This window comes from Lissotriton helveticus, chromosome 7 (assembly GCF_964261635.1).
Source record: "Lissotriton helveticus chromosome 7, aLisHel1.1, whole genome shotgun sequence".
Classification (NCBI taxonomy): domain Eukaryota; kingdom Metazoa; phylum Chordata; class Amphibia; order Caudata; family Salamandridae; genus Lissotriton; species Lissotriton helveticus.
The window spans coordinates 1,620,483,331-1,620,510,298 of record NC_136068.1 but is presented as its reverse complement, the minus strand read 5'-3'; the positions used below and the strand labels follow the sequence as shown (position 1 = coordinate 1,620,510,298).

The window sequence follows — 26,968 nt, the reverse complement described above, 5'->3', positions numbered from 1 at the left end:
CATTAAAAAGCAGAGGACTCAAAGAAGATCTCTGTGGGACCCCACATGGGAGTGAAAAGAAATCAGAAGAAAAGTTCTCCAACATAACTGAATGATTTCTGTTAGTCAGAAATTATTGGAGTAGAGCCAAGGCTTTGTCGGCAATGCCCAATTTACTGAGACGGTTGAAAAAAGAGTGACATGGTCAACCGTATCAAAGGCTGCCGTCTCTGTACTATGTTCGGCCCTAAAGCTGAACTGAGAAGGATCCAACAGATGATTATCCTGAATAAACTTTGATAATTGTGTGTTTATCAGTTTTTCCACAAGTAGGGCCGGAAAAGGTAACCTGGAGATGAGTTGAATTGGCTGGATTATCTATGTTTGTTTTCTTTAAGAGTGGTAGGAAGAAGCCCTTTTCCAAAGATCAGGAAAGATACCTGTGCTGAACATCTCATTAAAGATGTCTGGTAAAGGTGTTGCGATTGGAACTGAAATTTGTTTTAATACAGAAGGAGGGCATGGGTCAAATGGTGATCCTGACTAAGTGGAAATAATTAACTTTGAGTCTTCATCCGAAGTGGGACTGTGAATTGTTTAAGGTTGGCAGAAGAACTAGTATTATTTAGGGATCACTGAAATAATATCGAATACAAAAATATAGAATACAAAAATATCGAATTCCTATCTACAAACAGGTAAGTACAAAAATATCGAATCAAAAATACCGTTTTAAAAAATATAGTTAGTCAAAATATCATTTTTTTTTAAATGTCTTAAAAGTAATTTAAAATTAATGAAATAATAAATATAATTAACTAAAACATACTTAAACATACTTAAATAACCTTACAATTATTAAATAATTAATTTAAGTTAGAAAAAATAATACAAATTTAGTGAGTGCAACAGTAGGGAAAGCGTTGGATAGCGTAGGGGTAAAAATGACTAATCCCACTCCAGTGAGTGCAACAGTAGGGAAGCGTTGGATAGCGTAGGGGTAAAAATTACTATTCCCACTCCAGAGAGTGCAACAGTAGGGAAAGCGTTGGATAGCGTAGGGGTAAAAATTACTATTCCCACTCCGGAGAGTGCAACAGTAGGGAAAGCGTTGGATAGCGTAGGGGTTAACATTACTATTCCCACTCCAGAAGAGTACAACAGTAGGGAAAGCGTTGAATAGCGTAGGGGTAAAAATTACTATTCCCACTCCAGTGAGTGCAACAGTAGGGAAAGCCTTGGATAGCAGGAGGGTAAAAATTACTATTCCCACTCAAGAGGGTGCAACAGTAGTTAAAGCGTTGGATAGAGTAGGGGTAACAATTACTATTCCCACTCCAGAGAGTGCAACAGTAGCAAAAGCGTTGGATAGCGTAGGGGTAAAAATTACTATTCCCACTCCAGAGAGTGCAACAGTAGGGAAAGCGTTGGATAGGGTAGGGGTAAAAAATACTATTCCAACTCCAGAGAGTGCAACAGTAGGGAAAGCATTGGATAGCGTAGGGGTAAAAATTACTATTCCCACTCCAGAGAGTGCAACAGTAGGGAAAGTGTTGGATAGCCTATGGGTAAAAATTACTATTCCCACTCTAGTGAGTTTAAGAGTAGGGAAAGTAAAGATTTAATATATTAATAAAAACAAATTAAATAGCAATACCAATTAAAAATTAATTACCAAATGTAATATAATGTAATAATTAATCAATAAAAAATACAAATAAATATTATATATTAGAATTAATGACCTAATAATACAAATTAATTACCAGTTAACAATTCATTAACAATAAATTAAAAATCAATACCAATAAATACATTAAAATGATTTACTTAATTACAATTAAATTACTTCCCACCCTACTCCCCTATAAACCCACAACCCGCTACGGAAAATAAATTAATAAAATTAACATAATTATCAATTAATCGATACATCGTTACCGAAGGTAAGTAACTCGAACATATGATAGAGACTACTAGCCGCAGATTCCTTCACGTATAATAGATATCCTAGCAATACCCCCTGGGAAGGAGGGTCTGCGAAAAGACCCCCACCAGCCAATACAGAACAGAGAGCCCCACAGGGGACCAGATCTGGGTACCAGGAAGAACCTTCTCCACGCCAGGCAAGGGGAACCCCCACAAGCAGAACCCCACTGACCTCAAGGGAATGTAGGAAGGAAAGAAGGCTGAAGAGGCTCGTGCACGCACAGCAGAGGAACCAAAGGCAAGGGCGGAGAGGCTGAAGCATCCCACTCCCCCACAAGGCAACATAACGTCCGCTCAAGAAGAAAACAGGAAAGCGGAAGAAGAACAGCCGAGGCCCCAGGAAGGCCGAGTAGGCAACGCCTGGCAAGGGAGAAAACAGAAGCGTCCCAGACCTCAGGACAGGAGCGGGGAAAGGAGGAGATGCCCGGGCCACCACTACGAGTGGCCGCACACATGACCTCAAGGAGCAAAAGCAACCTACACAACCGCCAAGGAGAACAGGCACCCAAAGGCGACCCTTCAGCAGAGCGCAAGCCATATGACCAAGGGTACAATAAGCCCCAAACTTGGGAACCCTTTGTGGCAGAACTTCTGCAGCGTAGGAAAAAACAAAAGAGCCACAGGGAAAAAAACACCCCCGCAAAAGGCTTCACAAGCAGCCCAATCAAGCAGAAGGCACCAGGAGATGCCAGTGCAGAAGATGCTGAGGCACCGGATCCCCTGAGGCAGGACGACTCCAAGCCCCCGTCAATGAAGAAAGGAGTGAACCTTCAAATAGAAGCAATAGTTCCCTCCTCCCAGAGCCCTGGTGGAGGACCTCCAGTAGATGGTCCGTTGGAAAGTGAGCCACCGGGTCACCCATACGCAGGATGCCCACAGCCGTGGACACCGCGTGAGCGAAGGCCGCACCCGCCTCTGTAGGGCCCCGCGGCGGGGAAAGCAGCTCCTCCGTGGGCGACGGCTGCAAACTAAGGCGGCCGTCCTCGAGGCCAAGCGGGGCGGGCAAATGCCAGACCTGGAAGTCAGAATGAGCCGACGAAGAGGGACCTGCCGCTCTTCAGACGAACACCTCTGCCTCAGGAAGGGTGGAGAGCTGCCCTTCAACGCCGGTGAAAAACACCACACGGCGGCCCGTCTCCGGAGAGAAAGACACCAAAAAACAGGCTGCCTCTGGAGAAGAAGGAGCATCCGAAGACAAATCCGCGGCACGACCCCTGCAAGGTGAGAGGTCTGCCGACGGCCCAGAATGGGAAGGAGAGGGAGATGCCAGAAAGGCCTGCAAAGCCGCCGCGTATGTCTCCATTTGGACTCTCGACGCCCCCACACCGGGGAAAGGTGGATAGGACGACACGCGGGGTCGCATCAATCTTGGAGAGTCCACGCCTCGGGTAGACCGGAAACCAGCCCCAGGGGACAAACTCCGACAGCCAAGGGGAGTGACGCTCACGTGACATCAGAGAAGGGCAAGGAAAACAACCACGCCCGAACCTGAAGCCATGCGCTGAAGCAGACCGAGGAGAGGACGTCGACCTGGAGAGACGCGCCGAAAGAAGTTTCATGCAGAACTCCGGCCGCAACTTCGGCTTCAACTGTTGACAGGCCTCGCAGTCAATAGTGCTGTGATCCTCCCCCAAACATCACATACAAATGAGGTGCGGGTCCGTCACCGACATAAGACGCCCACAAAACGTACAAGTTTTGAAGCCCGAAGGCATTTGCACACTGTTCCACCAAAAGGATGGAGAAAAAAGGAGCCCGAAACAGGCCCTTAGGAAGGATCCGTGTTGCACGCGGAAAAGGAAAAAAATTGACGTAGGTGCGCCAGGGCGGGTCTTATGTGACCTCGCTGACGTCATGTCCACGGAAGACGCCTGGGCGGAGTCGCCTGATGTTGCCCCGTCCCCGGCGCGCAGGGATACGGGGGCAAAAAAGTTTCCGAATCCAGTCTCACGCCTGGGAAAAATTCTACGTGAGGGAATCTGCGGCTAGTAGTCTCTATCAGATATAAAGTCACCTTTCTGGAGGAGTGGAAGCAGTTGTTGAAGTGTGACCATGTGGAAGTGTTATGATAATATGTGTAGGTTTAAAGGCCTGAGATCTGAAATTTGTCATAGAGAACCGTTCTTTTTAGAATTAGGAAATAAAGAGAATATACCCATGACCCTTCATGTTGTATTGAACTGGTTCTATAGCTCTTTTTGTTAAAAGGGCATGTACGTCCTGTTTAAGCAGTTGCTGGTACTCTAGAGAGAGTCTGTGAGTGCGTGGTGGGATATTGGGAGAATTGCTGGTGAGCTCCAGGCAATAACCATGCCGGGTAATGTCCAACACCCACTTATCTGATGTTATTGCTGACCAAGTGGGAAGAAACTGTTGCAGACGTCCTCTGACTGGTGTGAAATAGTTGGGGAAAATTGTTATGGAGTCACTGCTTGTTGGGAGATGAGGAGGTACGAGTTGGTGTGCCTCTACCTCTACCTTAGAGATGTTGCCTCTATAGCCACTGCTGTAAAATCCTGTAGAGGGGGGGGATTGAGTTTGGGGTCTGTATGAAGATGCAGAGGCATCTGTGGAGGCAGTTTTTAAACCTCCCCTGTAGAATGAGCGATGAAAGGAACTTCTATTAGAGGGTGTCTGAAGTGCTCCCATAGATTAAGTCACTTCAGTATCCTTTTTCATCTACTCTATTGTTTCGTCCACTTGTGATGCGAAAAGATGTTCGTTATCAAAAGGAGCATTTAATATTGTTTGTTGTACTTCTGGTTTAAAACCAGAGATACGAAGCCATGCATGTCTTCTGAGGAGAATGCTGGTGTTAACTCCTCTGGCTGCAGTATCAGCAGAATATAGGGCACACCTGATGGACGAGTTGGAGGTTTATTTCCCCTTCTGCATTAATTCTTGTCCTTTTTTCCTGTGCACTTCTGGGAGGTATTGGATTAATTCTTCTATTTCTTCCCAGTGGGCTCCATCATACCTGTCCAGTGATTGGCCTATTGTGCAGCTACTATGGCATCTATCAATATAGATTCATTGTCTGGAGGTGGTGCATCAGCAAATTTTTATGAATTTGCTCTTTTATGAGCATTAGACACTACTGAAAAATTGGTGTAGGCAGACCTCTAATAAAAATTGGGTAAGAAGGTAGGGTGATTGTATTTTTTGTCAGCTCTAGGTGTTACAATGCGTGCTTGTGCAGGGTCCTGAGTAATATCCTCTGTATGACGCATCATGCCTTTTAACATTAGGAGAAAATGTGAAGTTTTATGTGTAGCCCCCAATGTTTCAAATTGAAAGTCTTCTTCTACGGCTTCTCTATATAAGGTGACCCCATGGTATGCAGTTCCCCTGGCTATTTATTCCCGATTTGAGGTGCTGTCCTCAGGAAGTGAGGGTTCTGCAGGGTAGAGATCAGGATCTGTGTCTCCTGGACGTTCTACATTGTAGTCATGCCATGGATCTAGTGGTGCTGCATAGGTGTCATCCCCTACATCAGCATCAGTGTCTGTGTGAGGGAAACCCTGAAGTGTAATGTTCACAGGGTTTTCTGGTGAATAAGGTATAAATGGTACAGGTGAAAATGGTGGTGGAGGGGAATGAGGAATAGGGAGGAATGATCTGGCAGCAATGCCCTTTTTCTTTTTAAGGGAATTGTATATGCATTGTCCTCTAGAAAAGTCTTCCTTTTGGAGGATGGTGGAGCGCAGGTTTTGTTATGATGTGCCTAGTCTCTGGATGAATATAGTTTTTTTTCTGTTTAGGATCCAGTCTTTCTTGCATTGTTTCAAGGATTTGCTCTGAAAGCGTTGTATGAGCAGATTTATGTTTCGGTGCCGAAATCTTTGGAGCTTAACCAGGCCTCTCTTTTTTGTCCTTCAGAACCAAAGGTTTCAGGGCAAAGGTGGAGTCTCGTCTCGACATAAAGTAGGAAGGCTTTGGTTGTGCTTTCGGTTTCGAGCAGGAGGGCGGAGCATTTTAAGCAGAATCTCGGTGCCTACCATGGTCAGACAGCAGTGGTGGCCCGGAATCCTTATGTGTGGTTGAAGCAGGTTTTTGTATGGGAAAAGGGGTTTGGGTACTCACGGCATCTTGACCAACTGAAATATTGTAGAACTCCAGTTCAATTTTGAGTTTGGAATCGGAGTCTTGACCAGAGAAAGTCTCTCCCTCTTCAGCTGCTGACGCTTCCATTTCTTCCTGTTTATTATCTTGTTCTCAAAAGATATCGGGAGTGTCTGCAATGCTCTGCCTCTGCATCTCTTTTAGTCGAGCCAGACGGTCACGCAAGGTCTTCTTGGATCGAAACGACCGACAGGTATCACTATCTTCTCTGTGCTTTGGGAAGATACACAGATTACTGGCCTAGTTTAGGTCGGAATACTGGTGCTGAAAGCGGCACTGAGGGCAGAACTGAAACGGAGTCCATTCCATCAGCGTATTAATCGATGCATCTGTTGTCGAGTGGAAGATTAGTGGAAAGGGCTAGGCACGAAGTCCCCAGTTGGAGTGTTCCAAACCGATTAAGGAAAGTTTTTCGACTACCCACATGCGAGGGATAGCAAAATGTGTGTAAAATATTATGGACAAGGGTAGAGTGGATTGTGCACTGAAGGGATCCCGAAAAACGGTCTCAAACTGGAACGCCGCAATACACATCCAAACCTGATGGCAGAAAGAAAACATTCTAACAATGGAGCTGATACCCATGTGCACTATCACTTAAAGGAGGAGTCACCTTACCTTGTGACACAAAAAGACTTCTTCGAAGAAAAACAACTTGCAAACATCCGAACCCAACACTAGATTGCAGGAGCATACAAAGCATGTGTATCTACAGCACACATGCCTTGAACATGCTTTATTCCTGCCCACAACCAGCAGTTGACAGAATTCTACTGTCATCTAAACTGTGCTCACCAGACACCAGCTGCTGGCCAGAAAACAATTTTCAGAGAAGCTATCAGCCCCAGTCACTGACAGTAGACCAGAACCCTCTTTTCATAAAAGCTGACAGCCTCAGACACCCTACAGCAACGCAGAACCCACTGTCTAACTGACAGCATCAGACACCAGCACCAAGTCAAAGCCCCAGTGTCAAAGATAGTGACAGCCTCAGTCACAGGTGCCCGGCCACAAAGCTGGTTTTATTAAAACTGAAGGCCCACATACTGGTATTGCCAACTAGCTCCATTTTGTCAAGACTATGTTTCTAGTCCTGGTTACTTCTTGTACAAAACATCGTTCTCAGATAGATCAGTCCAACATATTCAATCGCGCCTTCTCCTAGCACACATTAGGAGGTCAAATGAAAGTCTAGAAACATGGTGTCCTAATAATAAAAATTAAGCTGGATGGCAACCATACCTAGAAATAAATATTGGACAGAACTAAGGTCCTCTAGATCATGTAAAGTGTTCTTCTCAAAGTACATAGATACTGCTTCTTTATTGGCTGTTTCCACTGGTGCCACACAAACTAACCTGTTGGCATCCTCCTCCCTGCCCTCACATTTGTAGAGCGGCACCACAGGTGTACTTCCTGACGTTTTTCTGTCTTTAGTACCCTATAAGGCATCTCACCAGGCTCCGCAGCCATATATAACCCATGCTCTGTAAAGCAGGGCTAACTGGCTAATACTCCACATGCGCCTTGTCTGAAGCCTATCATTGCTACGTTGTTGTGTGTAAATTTGAAGAAAGCACTGATAAACAATCCTATTTTTCAAATGCATTCCTTCAACTCACTTTGTGTTCAAAATGCAAACTGTGTACTTCCTTCTTTCACTAACTTCCTTTCTCTTCTAACTTACAAAGGTTAGGCGTTTTCTCCTCCGTGTTTAACTGTGCCGTTTTGACATCTTTGGGATTCTCAATGGCTTTCTAAAGATACATCTTTTTTCTGATGGCCCCAGGTGTGTGAGGAAGGCGAACCTATGTCCCCTTTCAGAGAGACTGTCATCAAACAAAAACACAAGTGAAGCAGAATACCTTACCTTTTTTCCTCATGGCCTCTTCCATTTCTGGGTTTCTGGTCACCATGACAACTTTGACCATAAGGTTGTTTCCACCCTGTCGGATCATGTTCACCACCTGTCGATGTCCCACCTTCACCACATTCTGCCCGTTTACCTAGAAAGGAAGAGCATTGATGCTGAGGCATGCTGTGCTGTTGTAGTACTTTTTCTTCCAAACATCATGAACATTTCTTTCAGAAATACCCACCTGACTCTTTCTCGTCTCAATGGGAGGACATCCATTTGGGAGTGATATATCTCCTCTATAAGAACCTCCCTTCCCAAACTCATAAGTGCTTCTACCACTGTTTAGTTCACTGCAATGACATAGTGCGCTTTCCTTTACCAGAGCCTGCATTTCTCATCACCTTTGCAAAATCAACATACACCCGCCCTACCCCTCATCATCCATCCCAGTATTTGCTCCCCAATTTACCATTTTGAAATTCTTCTTCTTGGTTTGATAACATGAGGTACCACCTTCCACAGGGGTAGCTTCCAGTTCCTAAGCATACCATTGATTATTCCCCGATGCTTGCTGTATAATGTTTATGAGCCATGAAATGCGCCAGATTTACTATTGTATCTCTTGTGTATTGCTTGCAGATTCATGTGGCAAATGTTTGTACCAACACTAAAATGTCGAAAACCCAATAAAATGTTTAAAAGAAAAAAATGAGAGGACATCCACTTTTGACAACTTAACCATCTTCAGAAATAGGGTGTTCGTATTGTCGTTCCTCTTGCCCTTAGATTCGCCATTCCCTCTGGTCACAGACATGTTTACCCTCTGAGACAGAGTTATCTCTGACCTCAAAACAGGCCCTAATGTAGAGAACAAAGGTGAGGCTTTCCAACAACACTAAATGGAATTCTCAAAAGCCACCAAGAACATCAAAAATGGACTTCCACACAGTTACAGAAACTTTACAAGAAATCAAAACTCATGTGTATCCATGGCTTCAGACTTTGTCTAAATTGTTGGTTTTTTTTTGGCCCATGGTCAAAACATGCTGACGGAATAAAAATGTGTGCACTGGATATGCAAGCCTGCTTCGTTTTACAGTTCTGCTAATGTCGGGTCGAAAGGGTATAGCATACTGAAAAGGTAAAAAATCCAGAGCTGATAAAGTCAAGCCTGTATCGCTCACATCTCAATATTATTGGACATGTATGACTACATTAAGTTGATCGTAGAGGTTTTTGGGAAGATACATTATTTTTTTGGCTTAAACGTACATTTTATAGCATTCAGGAAGTTGCTACCACCTACTACGGAATACTGGCTGGAGGAAACGTAAGTCACCTTCCCTAGACTCGTGGGAAGGGCTTTCAATTGCCTAAATGTTAAATGTTTGCTATGCACAGAAACTGTTTTACTCTGTTGGAATACAATTTTGGATCATTAAAATGAATCTCTGTGTCCTAGTTTCCTGGCAAAAGATATTATAAGAGAGCCTAATGCTGGCCCTGAAATATGAAATACACAGTGCAACAAAGGCAAGATGTTTTTCTACCCTGCTATCCCAATAAAAAAAATCTCTAATCATCACCTTTAGTAATTTGGGCAATCACCTCTAGTTAACAAGGGCCAGACCACATGGGATTTTTGCAAAAGTGGGAGTTGGATGCTCAGCTGTTTAGGCAGATCAGGTACAATTGGTGGCCATCAAGGTAACAAGGGTGCTGAACATTATCGAGCTTCCCCACATGTCACCCATGTGTAGACCTCAGAATCAAGAACGTGTGGACTCACATGCATTAGATTGTGCAATTAAAAACACTGACCAATGGTGCTGCTTGAATTCTGGGGAGACCAGAAACCACTGAAGATCCCAGATCCACCACCACAGATTCATCTTGATTCTGATGACATGGTCTCAGTACTCCAGCCACAGCTGGGTCAAAGCACGCACACTGAGTTCTTATGACAAAACTATCAAACAAAGATCATGAACAGTGTTTGTGTTCCACATTGTTAAACAACCAGATGAGGACTTACTCCATGCTCAGTACTGCTACTGACAATTAGATTTTAGGCATCACATGAAATTCTAACTATTGAACATTTTTCAGCATGAAAATGACTAGGAAGTCTGTTCTGATGTTCGAAATGGTCATCCTGTCACAAACATTACATCTGCCTGGGTCCATTTCTTAGGTGAGGATTTATTTGAGTTTTCTGTTGTAACTTAAATGCCTTATCATAGTACTAAGCCTATTGTGTTCCTTAAAGGCTATGAATGAAGCAGTGATTCAGCCTCTTTTCCAGGCACAACCCTTGCGGGAGTTTAACTACAGTGCACTCCACTCGGGAAAGAGGCACAGAGGGAGACTGGCTACCTTTGATTTGAAATGGGGATCTATGGAAGACAAATAGGAGGTTTCAGTCACCTGCAACCTACAACAAAAGATAATCATAGGGTGATGTGATACACTGAGCACACGTCATCTGGTACTTTGATGTTTGCCAGTCATGGCTCATGAAGTGGACTTTTGTGAAATAAGCCATGGAGATGGAGACATAGGTAGGTGTGGACCTTTCAGAGGAAATAGTCTAGTAAGCCCTAAGAATGCTCTTGAGTACACTCTCCCGAAGGATCTAAGATAGAAAAAGCGAGCACCAGTGGCTAAAGCAGGCACTGAAGTTTCTCGTGCCACTTTACTTAATATAACACAGCTCTCTTCCACTTGAAACGTGATCAAGGATAACAAGAAGATAGAAGATGTCAGATGCCAAGTGTTACCTGTTAGCTGTTAAAGTTGTATTGATGATTATTCAATGTCTACAAAAAGTGAGTAGTGGAACTTTAAAAGCTAAACCAATGCTAAATATGCATTTTTTATTTACAGCGCTTTGTTTGGGGGAAAATATATTTATACCTATAAGACAAAAAGTTCAAAAAGGCAATTTTGCCTCTGAATTTATACACTATGTTTTAATTGAAAGACACTTAACTAGGAGCATGAATTATTAATAATAAATAGTAAACACTAAAATCGATCAGGCACCCACACACCTACCTAGAAAAATCCCTACTCACACAACCATGCACAACTTCCTACAGGTATGCACAATGACACACATCTAAATATTCAGACCATACAGACTACATGTTTGGACAGACTGCCAGACCTAAACAAGAACCACAGCCACACCAACAGACAAACAAGTTACTTACCTTTGGTAATGCTTTTCCTGGTGGATACAGTATCTGCCTGTGGATTCCTCACCTTATGAATATCCCCTGCGCCAGCATTCCGCTGAAATTTTTCCCAGCTCTCCACGCCGACGAGGTCGTCACAATGCCATGGCTTCGCACGTGGCTCTGCATGACGTCACCGGAGCCGTAAGAGGACCACGTCGGCGTGATGATGTCGGTTCCACCCATTTTTTCCGTGCCACCGAGGAAAAACGGGTGGACCGACCATAGAGACAATGCATACATAGTACACAGAATTCACAGAAATACACTCAGCGTAAATTGGAATAAGAAAGCAAAGAAAGCTCACCTCTCAAATAAGTCCACCTATAGACAATTAGAGTTAAAAAAGTATGACTACAGGAGAGGAGCCAAGCCGGCGTCCAAGATGGCCGCTTAGGGACTCGGCTCTGCTGACCTCCCTCTCCTGCCACAATATCGTGCCATCCATCCTGGGCCTGAACCCTACTCCCGCAACCGGTAGCAGAAGCGACACGCGTGAGTGTTGCTCCGAGCAGCCCCCGAGGTCCGGCGGCGGAGATACACCGTCGGAAAGACTGAGGCCTGTTCAAGCCTGGAAGCCGGGTGCCTCGAGTGACGGTGCGGCCGCCTAGCAGTGAGTAAACATTGGATGCCATGGGCCGGGAAGAGCCGGCCCGATCCGGTTGGAAGGAGCAATTGGCCCGAGGCACTTGGCGGGCCTCACAGCTTGGGCACAGTGGCGGAGCCGTAAAGGAGGGGCACGGGCACTGAGGGAAGCGCCCGGAGTGCCTGAGATTTTCTGAGTGGGGGCCCGGAGACGTTAGCCGCTCCAGAGGTCGCCTGGTGTGGACTGCGACCTGGCCGCAAGGGTCCGGCTGGCGTGTTGGATGTGATGCACCCTGGACAAATCGAGCTTGACCTGAGCTTAAAGGAGAACTGGAACAAGCCTGGGGGAGCGCGCGTTGGCCGTCGCGGTGGCCCGGCCTGGAGGATCCTGAGATAGGTGCGGCCCGGAGAAAAGTGCTGGCTGCGGTGCCTGGGGAGGCACACAGGTGACGGGGGAGTGCTAAGGCCTTACAGAAGAGAATCTTGGCGAGGCTGACCTGAGGGGGGGAACCCCTTAAATCATCTTGTGTTGCCAGGAGCAGAAATTGGTCACCGGGGTTCCCTTCGAAACGCACACTGTGTGGGAGATACCTGAGAGACGGTAGTAGCGGCCTGGAAGAGGTGTGCGGTGTTGCTGGACATATTCTCATGTGTGGTAAGGAGTTACTCAGGGGAGTTTCTGTGACGCCGGCCAAAACTTTATGGAGATCCTAGAGAGCAAGGTATTTGCTCAGTGGTGCGGAGGACCTGGCCAGTGGGGGGAACCCACTGCGTCGGTGTCGGCCAGATACTTGGACTGGAGGGGAAACTTTAAAGGAGACGATGAGCCCCTGGACAGCTAAACACTTCCCCGGGAGCTGAGGAGTGTGCGAGAGCGGGGCAAAGTTGGGAGACGGCCCGTCGTTGAACATCGGAAGTGGGCAGAGGAGCAAAAACCTTGACTACAGGTGTGGAGAGGAGACGTAGGGGATAATACAGTGAGATGGCGACAAAAACCGACCTGGATAAGTCCCAGCCCCGGTCCTCTAAGGGTGCCAGAAACATCCAATCCAACAAACTGGATCGCTACACTCTGCCTAAGGGGTCTCCGGTGGAATCGGAAAGGGCCCCAGCGGGGGGGTAGAGACCGCTCTTGCCAGGGATGAGCCAACACTGACGGATCTCATGGCGGCTATCACCGGAGTTCAGTCATCCCTGGGCCAGAAGATGGAGGCCCTGGACAATAAACTTGACACCGTCACAATTGAGGTGGGGCTGATAAGAGCAGACTTCACAAAGGCAAGTGAGAAGGTCAAAACACTGGAACTCAAGAAAGCCAGCCTAATAGACGATGTGAACCTGATGCAACAAGAGGTGCGTGATCTCAAGGCCTCAAGAGTTCTCACAGATCGCAAGCTGGATGATTATGAAGGAAGGGCAGGGCGTAACAACGTTCGTATACTGGGGGTGCCAGAGAAGTCGGAAGGCCAAACACCGGACCTGTTTGTTGAAAACCCTATTCTTAATCACCTCAAACCTAAAGGTCTTAGTAATTTCTTCACGGTTGAGCGTGCTCACAGAGTCCCGGGGGGTAGACCCAGACCGGGGACGCCCCCCCGTCCTATGATCGCAAGGGTTCTGAACTTTCGGGACAGAGATGTGATCCTCCAGGCGGCTCGAGCTGGGGCTCCGGTGAGATTTGAAAATGTGACTCTCTCCTTCTTCCCGGACTTTACCCAAACGGTACAAAAGCAACGTCAGGTCATCTTGTCGGTGAAGAAGAGACTGAGAGAGAAGGGAATAAAATATGCCCGCCTCCGGGTGGAACTAAACGGAAAGGCCTGTTTTTTTGACAATCCTGAGGTGGTGGCGGATTGGTTGGATAATACCCACATGCCAGACGCAGAGAGCCAGGACCGAGGAGAGGCGGATGAACAATAAATTGGTGCAACATGGTGACTGAATGGGCTTAGATTGTAGTTAATTGTTGCGGGAGTTGGGGCGGGTACGTAATGGATCTCCTGACCTGTTGAGTTCAGAAGATATCTCGGTGGATTGATATGTACAGGGGTAGCAATGGTGGGACAGGGGAGGAGGGGGGTGGCGGGCTTGTTTGGGGGCCCTCCTCTATTTTCTACTTTAGTTAGCTGTAGAGTAGGTTGGGGGAGACAGGCACACTGCTAGTTGGGGATGAGCGTTAGCTACATGCAGGGGTGCAGGGTGGGGGGACGTAAATGGCGATCTGGAAATCTAGGTTTTCCTACATACGCTATTCTGGCAGTATTCTCATCGTCTTCCTCTTCAGGATCAGAGATACTTTCTTTCTCGCTTACTTGTGCTGCTTTACGCTGTTCGTGTATCTTTATTATCTCTCTACGAATTTTCTTGTACATACTTTCCATGGCACTAATGGTATTGTGCTTTCCTTCGGCTATATTATCACTCCACTTTGTTAGAGTTTTCATTTCTTCCGGGTCTTTAGACGGGTAATCTTGTTCTCTTATTAGACAGTTAATTAAGAACTTTAATATCATGCGCTGAATCTCGGCTTTCCTTTGAGACATGGCATCACTAATACTTTGTGGGTCATCCCCTGTACGGATGAAACGATATATCCTGTCTAGATCTTCTTTCATATTTGGTAGGGTGACTAGATACTCGGTCACCCTCCTTACGCGTACGGAATATAAAACCATATTAAATTCGCCTGGAACTGGGTCATAGACACATTCGCCAAGGGTTTGCCTGATTTCTGCAACAGACTTATTACTCTTAGGAGTACGCTGTGATGCTTGAGCATGTAATTCGAGTGCTGATAAACGCTTGTGTGGCGGCGGGGTTTGAGGAAGACTTCCTCCTGCGGCCACTAAACTAGAATCATCAACTGATGCTTTTCGTCCTGGCAGGGTCGGTAATTGTAACGTGGGCTGGACTTGTATGGCGGGCTGACCCGGGGGGGCTGTTAAGGGCACCCCGGTATCTGGGGGAGCAGGAATTACCTGGTTTACAGGGACGGGCGGAGTGCGGACAGGATTTGCATATTCTGGGACTGTGTCGTCCAGATAGGACGAAATAAAAATATCAGCTGCGGTAGGCTTGTGACGTAGCTTGGTCGGAACTAATGGTGGCGGAAAATTACTGGATGCCTCCGGGGTCGCTTTTGGCAAGCCCTCGGCAAGAAGAGGATACATACCCTTAATAAGGGCATGCCTCTGTCTGTCTGACTGTTCGGCTTTGACTTGTTCACCTATCTCGATTAATTCTTTTTCTTGGGCTCGCTCTAAGGATTCTCTACTTAATTCTGACTTTCTGATTTCTTTTTCAGTTCTTTTATGAGCTTCTTTGCGCCATAACTCGATGGCATCTTTCTGTGACTGTCTGGCTTTCTTTTTCCATAATGCTTCTTCTACTCGCATGATGCATTCGGCATCCCATGTACCCGATACGGGCCATCTATACTTTTCTTCTAACTGTTTGGTATACTCTACCCATAAATCTAGATACAATATGGCACTTATGCCATGTTTCTGATACATAAAGTGACCTGGACTGTCCCTAGGCGGGACGGGAACTGCTGCTTCCAGCAGACCCTTTCTAGTTTTTAACTGACGTAACTTGGAAAATATGGGCATGACTGAACTGTAATCTAGACACAATACAATACACAATAAACACGATACTTATACCCCATTCATACCACGACATTGAAATACATGAAAAACATTTAAAATAACAGTTCGAACAGAATACTACCGGGAATACGGAACACAGAATACATGAATTTTCTCGAGAACAGAACTGACTAGAACAGAAACTAGATGCACTGCTGAAACAGTACGAAACTTACCGGTCTCTTAAAGAGACACGTCAGGACCCGTATCCACCGAAGTGGACACTTCGTTTGTGGGACTGTGTACCACCAACCCACAGACCAGAGTCAATTAGATTGACCCTGTCTAGATACCACCCCAGTAACGGTACTCACCGGGCAGCAAGAACGGAAGGCCTCGGACTGGACTGCACTGCTACGACGACGGACGACGAACTTCGGACCTCGGACTTCAGTTACGGGTGGACCTCCGGATACCTCGGACCTTGGACTCTTGGCTTGGGCTCTGGTCGGGACTCGCCGCGTTCCTCCACCGTCTCGTCTGGATGCTGGACCGCCTCCTCCGTCTCCTCCGTGGGCCTGAGAGATACTTGAGCAGAAATATCTGCCACTGCGCAGAAGAGTTCCGTCACGACTGCAGAGGGTCAGGGGGTCGGCGTGGCTTCACCGACGCGTGGGGAAAGGGCAAGTCCCTGTTCGGGCGCCATTATGTGGTATATAAATAAATAATACCGGATCTATTTTTGAATGAATGAATGAATAACAGATAGCTCAATAAAATAAGAGTCAAGATTCGAGGTAGTGGGAGTTTTGCAGGTTTATTACAGCATAAAGGACAGGGACAGGACAACCTGCATAGGAACAGAATGGCAAGGACTAGCATGGCCCGGCAGCTGCCGGGGACAGGATCTGGAATGGCTAGCTCTAACATTTAATAACATTACATGAGCATATATACATAACGCAAACACATAGCATTACATTGCAATGGGCGTAGCAGTGGGTGGAGCAGTAGGTGTGACGTGTAGCAGTCGCGAAAGATAACGGTACAAAGGAGGTGTAACAGGGCGTATACATAGACATGTGATGCAAACGTAATAGAATATGTCATGAAATGGGCGGAAACATTGGAGGGGGCTACCTAAGGAGCCGGGACCTCTAACCTAATGGTGCGCGCAAACTGACAATGACGTGTTACTAGGAGAAGCTGGGGGCTATGAACTCTGTGCTAGGAGCAGAGACTAAAGTCTGGAGGGTCGGAGCGACATGTACCTAGACCCTATCTGGTATCTAATGTTTAGGGAACATGTTGATATAAACTAGAAGTCATGAGGGGAGAAGCTAACTGACTCTAAGGCTAAAGCATGCATTTATTCTACATGTAGTACGTGATGAAGAATATTAAATGACCATTAAATCCAGTATTTCTCTTACATGGAGCCGAATAGGCTAGACAATGACGGAAACTATTGATGCAGTTCAGTAGCTTAGGAATGCAGAGAAGGAGGACTAAACTGATAGCTGGAATCATAACATAGTCTTGGCAGACTCGGAGGCAGAGCCAAGCTGCACCGGGCACTGCGAGGCAGGAAGTAAGTGAAGGGTCGAGGATACAGGTGGGGGCTGTATCGCTCCTCAGCGAGGCTTCAGGAGACAGGGGCTGAATCTGATGTCCGGGCCCTGTTGAGGCCTAGAAACGGGACTTTATAATGAAATAACGTGCACACTAAGAAACGTGGCAACATAACTTTACATAGGCCTGACACTCATATTACTCATGAGGACTAGGAAATGGCATATCAGAGGTGGACACAACTATAATTGCGTCTTGAATCGGACATGGGGAATAACATATGCATATTGGTCATGCACACATAACATATGATGGATGACTCGTAGGGACACAGAACATGACAAAATTTACTTTTCCACAGGAGGGTTGAGAGTTGAGGGGTGTTTTGTGTTTCTGTTTTCATTATGCAAACGAATATCTGCGATCTGTTTTGCCTTTTTTATTGCATCGGGTGACCTAGACAGAATGCACCATTGTAATGTCTTCTAATAGACAGGGATTAGGGATATCCACGCTCTGCTGGAATGTAAATGGCCTCGGGGATAAGATAAAACGGGGGATGGTGAATCAATTGATCAGGAGACACTCCCCAGATGTGGTGTTGCTTCAAGAGACACACTTGGTCGGAAACCGTTGTATGGCACTCTATAGGGGAGGTTATAAGTTGGTGGCACGCGCCGGATTCACCACGGGATCCAGGGGGGCGGGCATACTGGTGAGAAACTCCTTCCCACTGACTATCCAGACCACCTGGACTGATAAACGAGGTAGATACGTAGGCGTCTCGGGACTCTGGGAGGGTAGAGTTGTAACTGTTTTGTCTGTGTATGTTCCACCAGGTCTGCAGACCGACACCTTTCGAGACCTGTACGCGATGTTTTTAACCCTGCCCGCGGGTATACTGATTCTGGGTGGAAACTTTAACGCTGTGATTGATGGGGAAATAGATAGGCACCCTGCCCGAACTCTGCTGCCGTCCCAGAGGTGGTTGCCCGATTTCATAGAAACAACGGGGCTAGCGATGGGTGGAGGCACTACACAGGAATCCGGATGGAGTGCACTACACACACGCCTCAGCTGCGCACCACTCCCTATCAAGAATAGATTATATCCTAGTACCTGCGTCGCAGGCAGCATGGGGAGGTGCGCTGTTTGGGAAGAGGGATCTCCGATCACTCCCCAATCTGGCTCAGGGTTGAGGTGGGACGGAGAGATATGGGAAGGACAGCCCCCATAATGCATGGCACCTGAGGGACCCTGACACTAAGAAAGATGTGGTACAAGTCACAGAGAGATATTTCCAGGAGAATGTGGGAACAGTTGAATCTGCACAGTCCCTGTGGGAGGCTTACAAGACGGTCATTAGAGGGGAAGTCCTATCGTTAGTCGCTGGGAGGAAGAGAAAGAGCCGGCCGAGTATGGAGGAGGAGGTGTCGAGAGACGCTACCCCAGAGGGTATGCACCGGTTGAGACTCATGCAAACACCCAGAGTAGAGTATACGAACTCGGCGATAAAGCAGGGAAACTGATCGCGTGGTTGGAGAAAGGGGAGTGGGCATCGAGGTTGGTCCCAGAGTTGCAGATATGAGAGTCGAGTAGAGTGACTGATACGCAAGGGATAGTAGAAGAGTTCGCAGCCGATTACAGTTCAGTGCATAAATCCACAGGCATCCAAATGCCTGTACTGTCCGAAGAAGATGGAAAATACCTAGATTCCCTCCTTATAGACAACGAAGTGGCGCAAGCTATTGGGGGGTCCACTCCGGGAAGGCCACCCGCCCAAACGGAATCCCCATTGAGCTGTATAAATTTAATGCCAATAAGTTAGCACCTTTTTTCCGTGCCATGTATGTCGAGAGCAAGGAAAAGGGACAGCTCCCCTATGACCAATGAGTGGCAAACATTATAGCCATTCATAAAGAAGGGAAACCTAAGACACTATGCTCTTCCTACCGGCCAATCTCGCTCTTAAACGCCGAGCCCAAGGTGCTGGCAAAACTACTAGCGACCAGATTCGCCAAGGTCATCACCACTCTGAACCACCCAGATCAGTCGGGTTTCATGCCAGGCCAAAATAAGGCTCTAAATCTCCGGAGGTTGCATGGAATTTTGGGAGGCGCTCCTAAGATACACGAACCGGCGGCCTTGGTATCATTAGATGCGACCATGGCTTTGATAGGGTCGAGTGGCCCTATCTTTTTTCGGTTCTGAAGAAGGTGGGTATCGGCCATGAGTTTATAAGTTGGGTCCGTCTCCTGTACACAGATCCTCTTGCTAGAGTGGTGGTGAACAACCACAAATCTGCTGCCTTTGCTCTGGGCAGGGGCACAAGACAGGGGTGTCCTTTGTCCCTGCTATTATTTGCTCTGGCACTCGAGCCGCTGGCGGCGTGGGTCCGTTGGGACCGATCGATCAGAGGACTGCGTTGGACACCCGAGTGGGGAGACAAGATCTCGTTGTATGCAGATGATATTCTGCTATATCTCACTTCTCCCAGGGTCTCTTTGATTAACTTTCTTGATGTCCTGGCAGTCTTCGGGGAGTACTCCGGCTTTGCCGTAAACTGGGCGAAGTCGGTGCTCTTTGTCCTCAGCGGAGACGGTCCTTCCGGGTTCCTGTCCACTACAAATTGAATCAGTGGGGTTTCGATGCTTGGGTATATATGTTATCAAGGATCCGAAATTAAGATACGAGAAAAATCTGGGACCCCCTGTGTCTAGGTTCCGCAGAGATGTGGCGAGATGGAGGTCATTGCCGCTCTCCCTTCTGGGTAGGGCGGTGCTGTTTAAAATGATGGCCTTTCCCCGCTTCCTCTATGCGCTTCAGAATTCAATGGATCCGGTACCTTCCGCATACTTCAAGGAAATAGAGTCCCTCCAAAGACAGCTTCTTTGGGAGGGCAGGCCCCGTATCGCTTTCTCCAAGCTCACTCTTCCCTGGTATGATGGGGGGATTGGTTTGTCAGACCTCCGAAAATACTATTGGGCGTCTTAACTCGCGGCGATAAACCACGCTGTCTATGGATCCCCATTGGATCCCGGGTATGCGATGGATCGCGGTCAGATCCCGGGGGAGGGATATAACTAGAGCTTTTTATGCCAGGAATGGCCGGTTTCCCCTTGTCGGGCCACCGGGGCACATGCGGTGCAAGTGTGGCATGCAGCCACCCGACACCTTATATGGGACGGGAAACTAACTCTTGCAACCCCATTGTGGAACTCAGAGAGATTGGGTAGCCTGTGGAAAACAAAGGGATTTGACAAGTGGGACCTCATTGGGATCTCGCAGATTAAGGAAATCTGGGGGAAAGATGAGATCCTCACATTCGACGATCTACAAAGAAAATATCGTCTGCAGGAGAGCAAGTGTTACCGATATTTTCAGGTCAGGCATGCCCTACTGGCGCATATCCCCAGAGGGACCACGCCCTCGGAGGCATCCCCGTTGGAGGACCGGGTACTAGATGGACATCTCCCAGAAAAACTATCTCCTTGATCTACAAGAAACTAATTAATCATATGGGGGACCCATTAGCGACCATTAGGGGGCAGTGGGGAGCGGACGGTCTAGTGTTGGATGATGAGGACTGGAGAGAGGCGGTCTCCTCCCCAAAGGTAGTGGCCGTCCAGATGAGACTCAGGCTGGTCCAATTGAAGATCCTTCACAGAACTTACACTACGGGCCCTCGGCTGGTCCGGATGGGACTGGCGGATAGTGGAGAGTGTCGAAGAGGATGCGGGGAGACCGGAACGTTTATGCACATACTATGGCACTGCCCTGAAATACAGGACTATTGGACCAAAACACACGATAAAATCCGAGAGGTTATGGGGTGGAATTGGCGCTAGAGGCCAGAAGGTGTTTCCTAAATGTATGGGAACCCACAGACCTGAACTCAAATGGGAAACTATGGGTGACCCTGGCGTGCATGATCGCTAAACAAAACATTGCACAGCTATGGGGAGCCAGTCAGGTGCCGCAGATTGGGAAGTGGATGGAGGATTTGGACTGGTGCATGTTCAGGGAGAGGTCTGTGTACGTTGCCAGGGGTTGCCCCAAGAAATGGGGGAAGATCTGGGGTGCTTGGAATGGATGCAGAGGGGATATTTGTACTCCTCCGGTGGTTAATGAAGTATCAGTCCCTTTGATCCCTACAAATGTTATTCTGTGTATTTTATTTTGTAACACAAAAATGTATATTCGATTAATGTGAAGTATGTCTGTCGCCTGGTGCATTATTTCTGTCAATAAAAAGAGTTAAAAAAAAAGTATGACTACATAAAATCATCAAAATATCCAATACCTCTTTTTTAAGGTATAAAACGGCGGACAACTGGGAGGCGGGTGGGTCAATGAGGAATCCACAGGCAGATACTGTATCCACCAGAAAAAGTGTTACCGAAGGTAAGTAACTTGTTCTTCTGATGGATACATCTGCTTGTGGATTCCTCACCTTATGAATAGAATCCCACAGCAGTCCAACCCCCGGAGGAGGGTGTCCACCCTTCTAAACCAAAACGTAGTGCAAAACAGAGCGCGCAAAATGGCCGTCCCTCCTCACCGCGGAATCCAAGCAGTAATGCTTTGCGAAAGTGTGGAGGAAGGCCCAAGTTGCAGCTTTACAGATATCCAACACAGGAACACCCCTGGACAAAGCAGAAGTAGATGATTTAGCCCTGGTGGAATGAGCTCTAATGCCTACAGGAGGCTCCTTACCAGCCGGGGGTAGCATATCTTGGTGCACAAGATGATCCACCTGGCTAAAGTGCGCTTGGGCACTGCCTTGCCCTTCATACGACCAGCATATCCGAAAAAGAGTTGATCATCTTGACGGAAGTCCTTTGTTCTATCCAAATAGGAACTAATCACCCACTTTGGATCCAAACGATGAAGCCTCTACTCCTCCTTGCAAGGGGGAGGATAGAAAGTAGGGAGGGTAATGGATGTCCTAGATGGAAGGGTGTTACCACCTTAGGCAAAAAAGCAGCCCTGGTCCTGAGTACCATCCTTTCAGTATGTATGGTCAGAAAAGGAGTCTTTGAACTCAAAGCCTGAAGCTCACTCACCCTCCTAGCCGGAGTGATAGCCACTTGAAAGACCGTTTTGAATGTTAGTAGTCTCAAAGGACAACTATGCATAGGTTCAAAGGTGGAACCCATTAAAAAAGTTAACACCAGATTTAAACCCCACTGGGGAATAATAAAAGGAGTGGGCAGAAACATGTTAGTAAGCCCCTTAATGAACCTTAAAACTATTGGAGACGTAAAAAGAGAAGGCTGATCAGGAAAACAAAGAAAAGCCGCCAAATATCCTTTTTTACAGTGGCCACAGCACAACCCTGCTGGGCCAAATAAAGAGAAAAACAAAGAACATCAGAAAGACGAGCTTTCTAAGGATCAATAGGCTTCTATCCACACCATTTAACAAATTTAGACCACCTGTAGGAATAGACTGACTTGGTGGAGTGTCGCCTGGCCGATAAAATAACATCCACCACGTCAGGCGGGAGAGAAAAAGAATTCAGGTTGCCCCATTCAATCTCCAGGCATGCAGGTGCAAGCTCTGGAGGTGGGGGTGTAGAACTTGCCCCTCTGACTGCGAGGGATCTACCCTGAGAGGGAGACAAAGCAGAGGGTGCAACGAGAGATGAAGAAGGTCTGTGTACCACACCCTCCTTGGCAATCCGAGGCGATCAATATAACTTGGGACCGGTCATGGCAATTCTTCCTCAGAACCCGAGGAATCAAGGGTATGGGAGGAAGCGCGTAAAGGAGTTGTGAACTCCAACTCAACTGAAACGCATCCCCCAATGCTCCCTGTTAGAAATGGGGTTGCCAATTCTACGGGGGGTAGCATGGAGCAGAGCGGGCAGGCCAAACTCCTGAGGACATGTGTGAAGCATCCACGCAGTACCCACAGACGACACACCAGGCACACTACAAAAGAGACACAACACTGGGTTGGAAGTAAAAGAATAACTCATGTATTGTCTCCAACCTGCAAAGGTAAAACACAGCAAAGCACAGTAATCACAATAGGACGCAAACGGGTGCCAGGGCAATGGATACCAGGGGGATTATTTACAAGGAAAATGGGAAAGGCAAGCAAAAGGTAAGTCCATTAGTGTCCAGCTGAAATAAAAAGAACGAGACCAAATGCATGAAACACCGGGTCAGTATTGCAGGGCCAACACCGGTATTAATCCTTAGCATCACCTTAGTAGTAGGCTGTAAGCGTAAAATAAAACATTAGGTGTAAACACAGCTGACCGGGCATTAGCACCTCCTGCAAAACGGAACATTAAACGCCTAACATCAACATCTGGCACGGGCATGCAACTTTAATATCAGGCCTAGGCAGGCATAATCACATCCACCACGGGGGCCTATACCTTTGGCCGGGAACACCTTAGGCATGAATGAAACATTAGACAGGCATACCCATGAACATAACCAGCCTTGGCACCGGCATCAGGGGTATCAATAACCCTATAGAAAATCCTGGGGGGGGGCTCCTTTCTCAGGGGCCCAGGGGACACAGCAGTAGGCACTACTGGGCCAGGTCAGCAGTTAGTGGGGACATCATCAAAACAGGGCGGTAGGCTTTTACCATCCCCACTGTAGCGTGGCCCTCCTCCTACACGGCAGCCTGACCTCCTGAAGTGGGGCTTCCACTAGCCCTTCCACTAGCCCTGGGACGGTAGGGGGTTCTAGGTGGGTGCAGGGTCCAGCACACAGGCCCAAGTGGCGGTATCCCCTGGCAGCAGGTCCCCTCACATTCCTGTCCCAGCTCTGTCTCTGCACATGGTGGCACATCCCCCTTATTTATATCCCCCTCCCAGACAGTGCCAGCAGCTTCTGGAATTCTCTGGCAAACTGGTTCAAACTGGCTCAGGGGGGGGAGTAGAGCACCCTGGGTGCCAGGCTTTCCCTCCGAAAGCAGGGGTCGCTGGGTACCTAACATCTAGACCGCTAACCTACTGAAGTCAGGTGGCACAATGTACAGCTATGGCATCCATTTTAAAAATAGCTGTTCACCAGGGTACATTTACAAACTCGGGGGAATTGACAAGTGCTCACACCATTGCATGACATTACACATTAACATGGCGTCTCACACCACACATGGCCTATACAGTAACCTTTACCATGGGGGAGACATCCTACATTAGGGGGGCGAAAGGCAAAATATTTTTAGGGGATAAGGGTCAAGTCCAACACTCCCTGCCTCGGAAACTGGAGACTGCAGAAAGACGGGCAGTGCATGTTCTCGAGAGTGGCAAACAGGTCCACCCCAGGAGTTCCCCACGTCTGGAAGATGTGTTGAACTACCTCCGGATGAAGCCTCCACTCGTGGTCGGTGGAGAACTGTCGACGTTCAGCACTCCCGCCAGATGATTTGCCATCAAGTAAATCTAATGGTCCTGGGCCCCGGACCAGAGACGCAACGCCTCTCTGCAAAGACGGTACGACCCTACTTCTCCCTGCTTGTTGACATACCACATCGTGGCAGTGTTGTCTGTCAGGACTTGAACCGACTGACTGTGAAGGGAAGGGAGAAAGACCTTGAGCACAAAACGTATTGCCTGCAATTCCAGAAGAATGATATGAAGCAATCTTTCCTCCAGAGACCAAAGACCCTTGATCTCCAGATCCCCCAGATGAGCACCCCACCCAAGGGTAGAGGCATCCATTATCACTGTGGTCACCGATGGAGGAAGGTGGAAGGGCTTCCATTGAGACAGATTGCCCTCTACGCTCCATCAAGACAGATCGGGTGCAGCTTCTCTGGAGATCCTTACAGACTCCCTGAGATCTCCATTGTGCTGATACCACTGCCTTTTATTTTTTTTTAATTTTTTTTTTACTCCTCATTTGTGCAACATTTAAGTAAGGAGATATCAGGGTCCCACTTTCCCCCCTATGGTTTCTGAGAGTTTTTCTTTCCAGGAAATTGTGGGGCCCCTTACTTCCAGTTACTATTTTTGAAGGTTACTCTTCAGGGTTGGTTGAGCTAGCCATATTGGCTACTCTATTTGGCCTTCACCCAGTTGGATTGTTGCTTGCACTAATCATCGGACTTAAGTAGAAAAAAAAATAAAAAAAATATAAAATAAAACAGGAAAAAGGAGAAAAAGGCCACACACTACCGGATCAGAGAGGACACCCCCACTTCCCTTAGATCTTTAGCCGCCAGTATGATGATTTTCCCATAACTCCCAAAATCTATATTTTTTAGGAAAGGGTTTCTTCTTTTTATCTAAACTATATATTTTTAGAACTGTCGTTAGCCACTCACCCCTATTCGGTGGAGATGGAGTGATCCATTTTAAGCAAATCTCTCTCCTAGCCACGAGAACCAGAATAAACACCAGATTTTCTTCATGTTTTGTTAGCTTAACTACTGGGGGAGAGCCAAATATCCCAAATAGAACTAGATCAATACTCACAGTTAGCTGCTTTCCCAGTACCTCTTCGATAGTCTTACCGACTTCCTTCCAGAAGCCATTGAGATGGGGGCACTGCCAGAACATATGCAGGTCGTTGGCCTTCATTAAACCACATTTTGGACAGGACTTCACCGTAGATCCGCTGAATTTGGATAATTTTTCCGGCGTCCAATAAGCTCTGTGAGTGGTATACAAATGGTTTCTTTTTAATGCCGCAGATGTTACTATTGACCAGCATTTGTTCATTGATACTTGCCATAAGTTGGTCGTATCCAGTGTTGGCAGATCTTTCCCCCAAATTCTCTCCGGTATCTGAAATTCCTCCTCCCCTGCAGTTATGAGAGCCCAGTACCAAAATGATATTTCCTTCTTGAAGGGTTTTTCCAACATTTTCTTTTCCAAGAGTATAGTACCAGTCTTGGTTTCTTTTACGGACTTTGTCCAGCTCAAAAGTTGGTAATACTTGAACTTGGATAGTGAGAAGTTCATGGTCTGATTCAGAATCTCCCACTCCATGATTTTGTTCTGATATAGCAGTTGTCCCCATGTTGTTATTCCTGCTGTTTCTAGAGGAGTTGAGAGGGAGTCCTTGAGGCATTCAGGTGTAGAAGGTGAGTTCCAAATTGGGGCTTTATCACTGTGGAGTGGGATATTCACTGTAGATCTAATACAGTACCACGATTTAGCGGCCGCCCTCAGAGTCTTCAATTTAATTTTTTTGAAGAATTTCGGGTGACCGAACTTAAAAAGGAAGTGGCTGGTGTTCTTTGTTAGCTTCTGTAGATAAATTGGGTAGTCTTCATAAGGGCCTAGCATAATTCTTATGTTTTTAAATTGATATGCTCTGCAATATTCTAGAATATCTGGGGTAGCTAGCCCTCCCTGGTTTTTCCTTCTCCTTATTTTTGTCCAAGCAATTCTGGGTTTTTTAGATGACCATATAAAGCTTGATAACTCTCCCTGGATTTTCTTTATGAGCTCCCTATTGAATTCCAACGGAATCGTACCAAAAATAAAGGTAAACTTAGGCAAGATTGACATTTTTAAGATGTTCGATTTCCCCAAGATCGTCAAGGGTAGGGCTTTCCATACATTCAATAATCTCTTAACTTCCACATGTATCCTCTGGAGATTAGCCTGTGCTACCTTATCTAGATCTTTAATCACGTCTATACCCAAGTATCTTATTTTTTCCTTATTATAAGAACTTTGATAATTCTCGTTCCAAGTCATGGTTTCAGTCTTGGACTTGTTTATTAGGTAGCCCGAGATTTTCCCAAACTTCGTTAGTGTTTCCTCAGTAGCTTTGAGGGCCTCCTTAAGATCAGAAGTGAATATCATGAGGTCATCGGCATAAAGAGACACTTTTTTATGCCAATCTTGATATGAAAATGGGACAATATCTGGATGGTTCCTAAGACATTCCACTGCAGGCTCGATATATAGGTTAAATAGTAATAGGGATAAGGGACACCCCTGGCGTGTTCCTCTCTTAATCGATATTTAATCAGTCAAATCCCCATTTATTAATATTCTGGCCTTAGGTACATTATAAATATTTTCTACCATCTTTGAGAAATTAGTT

The 26,968-nt window shown here is 46.8% G+C and overlaps 1 protein-coding gene across 3 annotated transcripts in view; it reads right to left on the bottom strand.

The window, feature by feature from the left end:
* SHANK1 (SH3 and multiple ankyrin repeat domains 1) overlaps positions 1-26,968 on the bottom strand; it is a 1,403,433-nt gene that overhangs the window by 325,439 nt on the left and 1,051,026 nt on the right. For all 3 annotated transcript variants that reach the window (XM_078655298.1, XM_078655300.1, XM_078655299.1), the window contains one exon: positions 7,961-8,096. In XM_078655298.1, the coding sequence (XP_078511424.1) occupies positions 7,961-8,096 (136 nt within the window). The remainder of the gene's footprint in view (positions 1-7,960; positions 8,097-26,968) is intronic.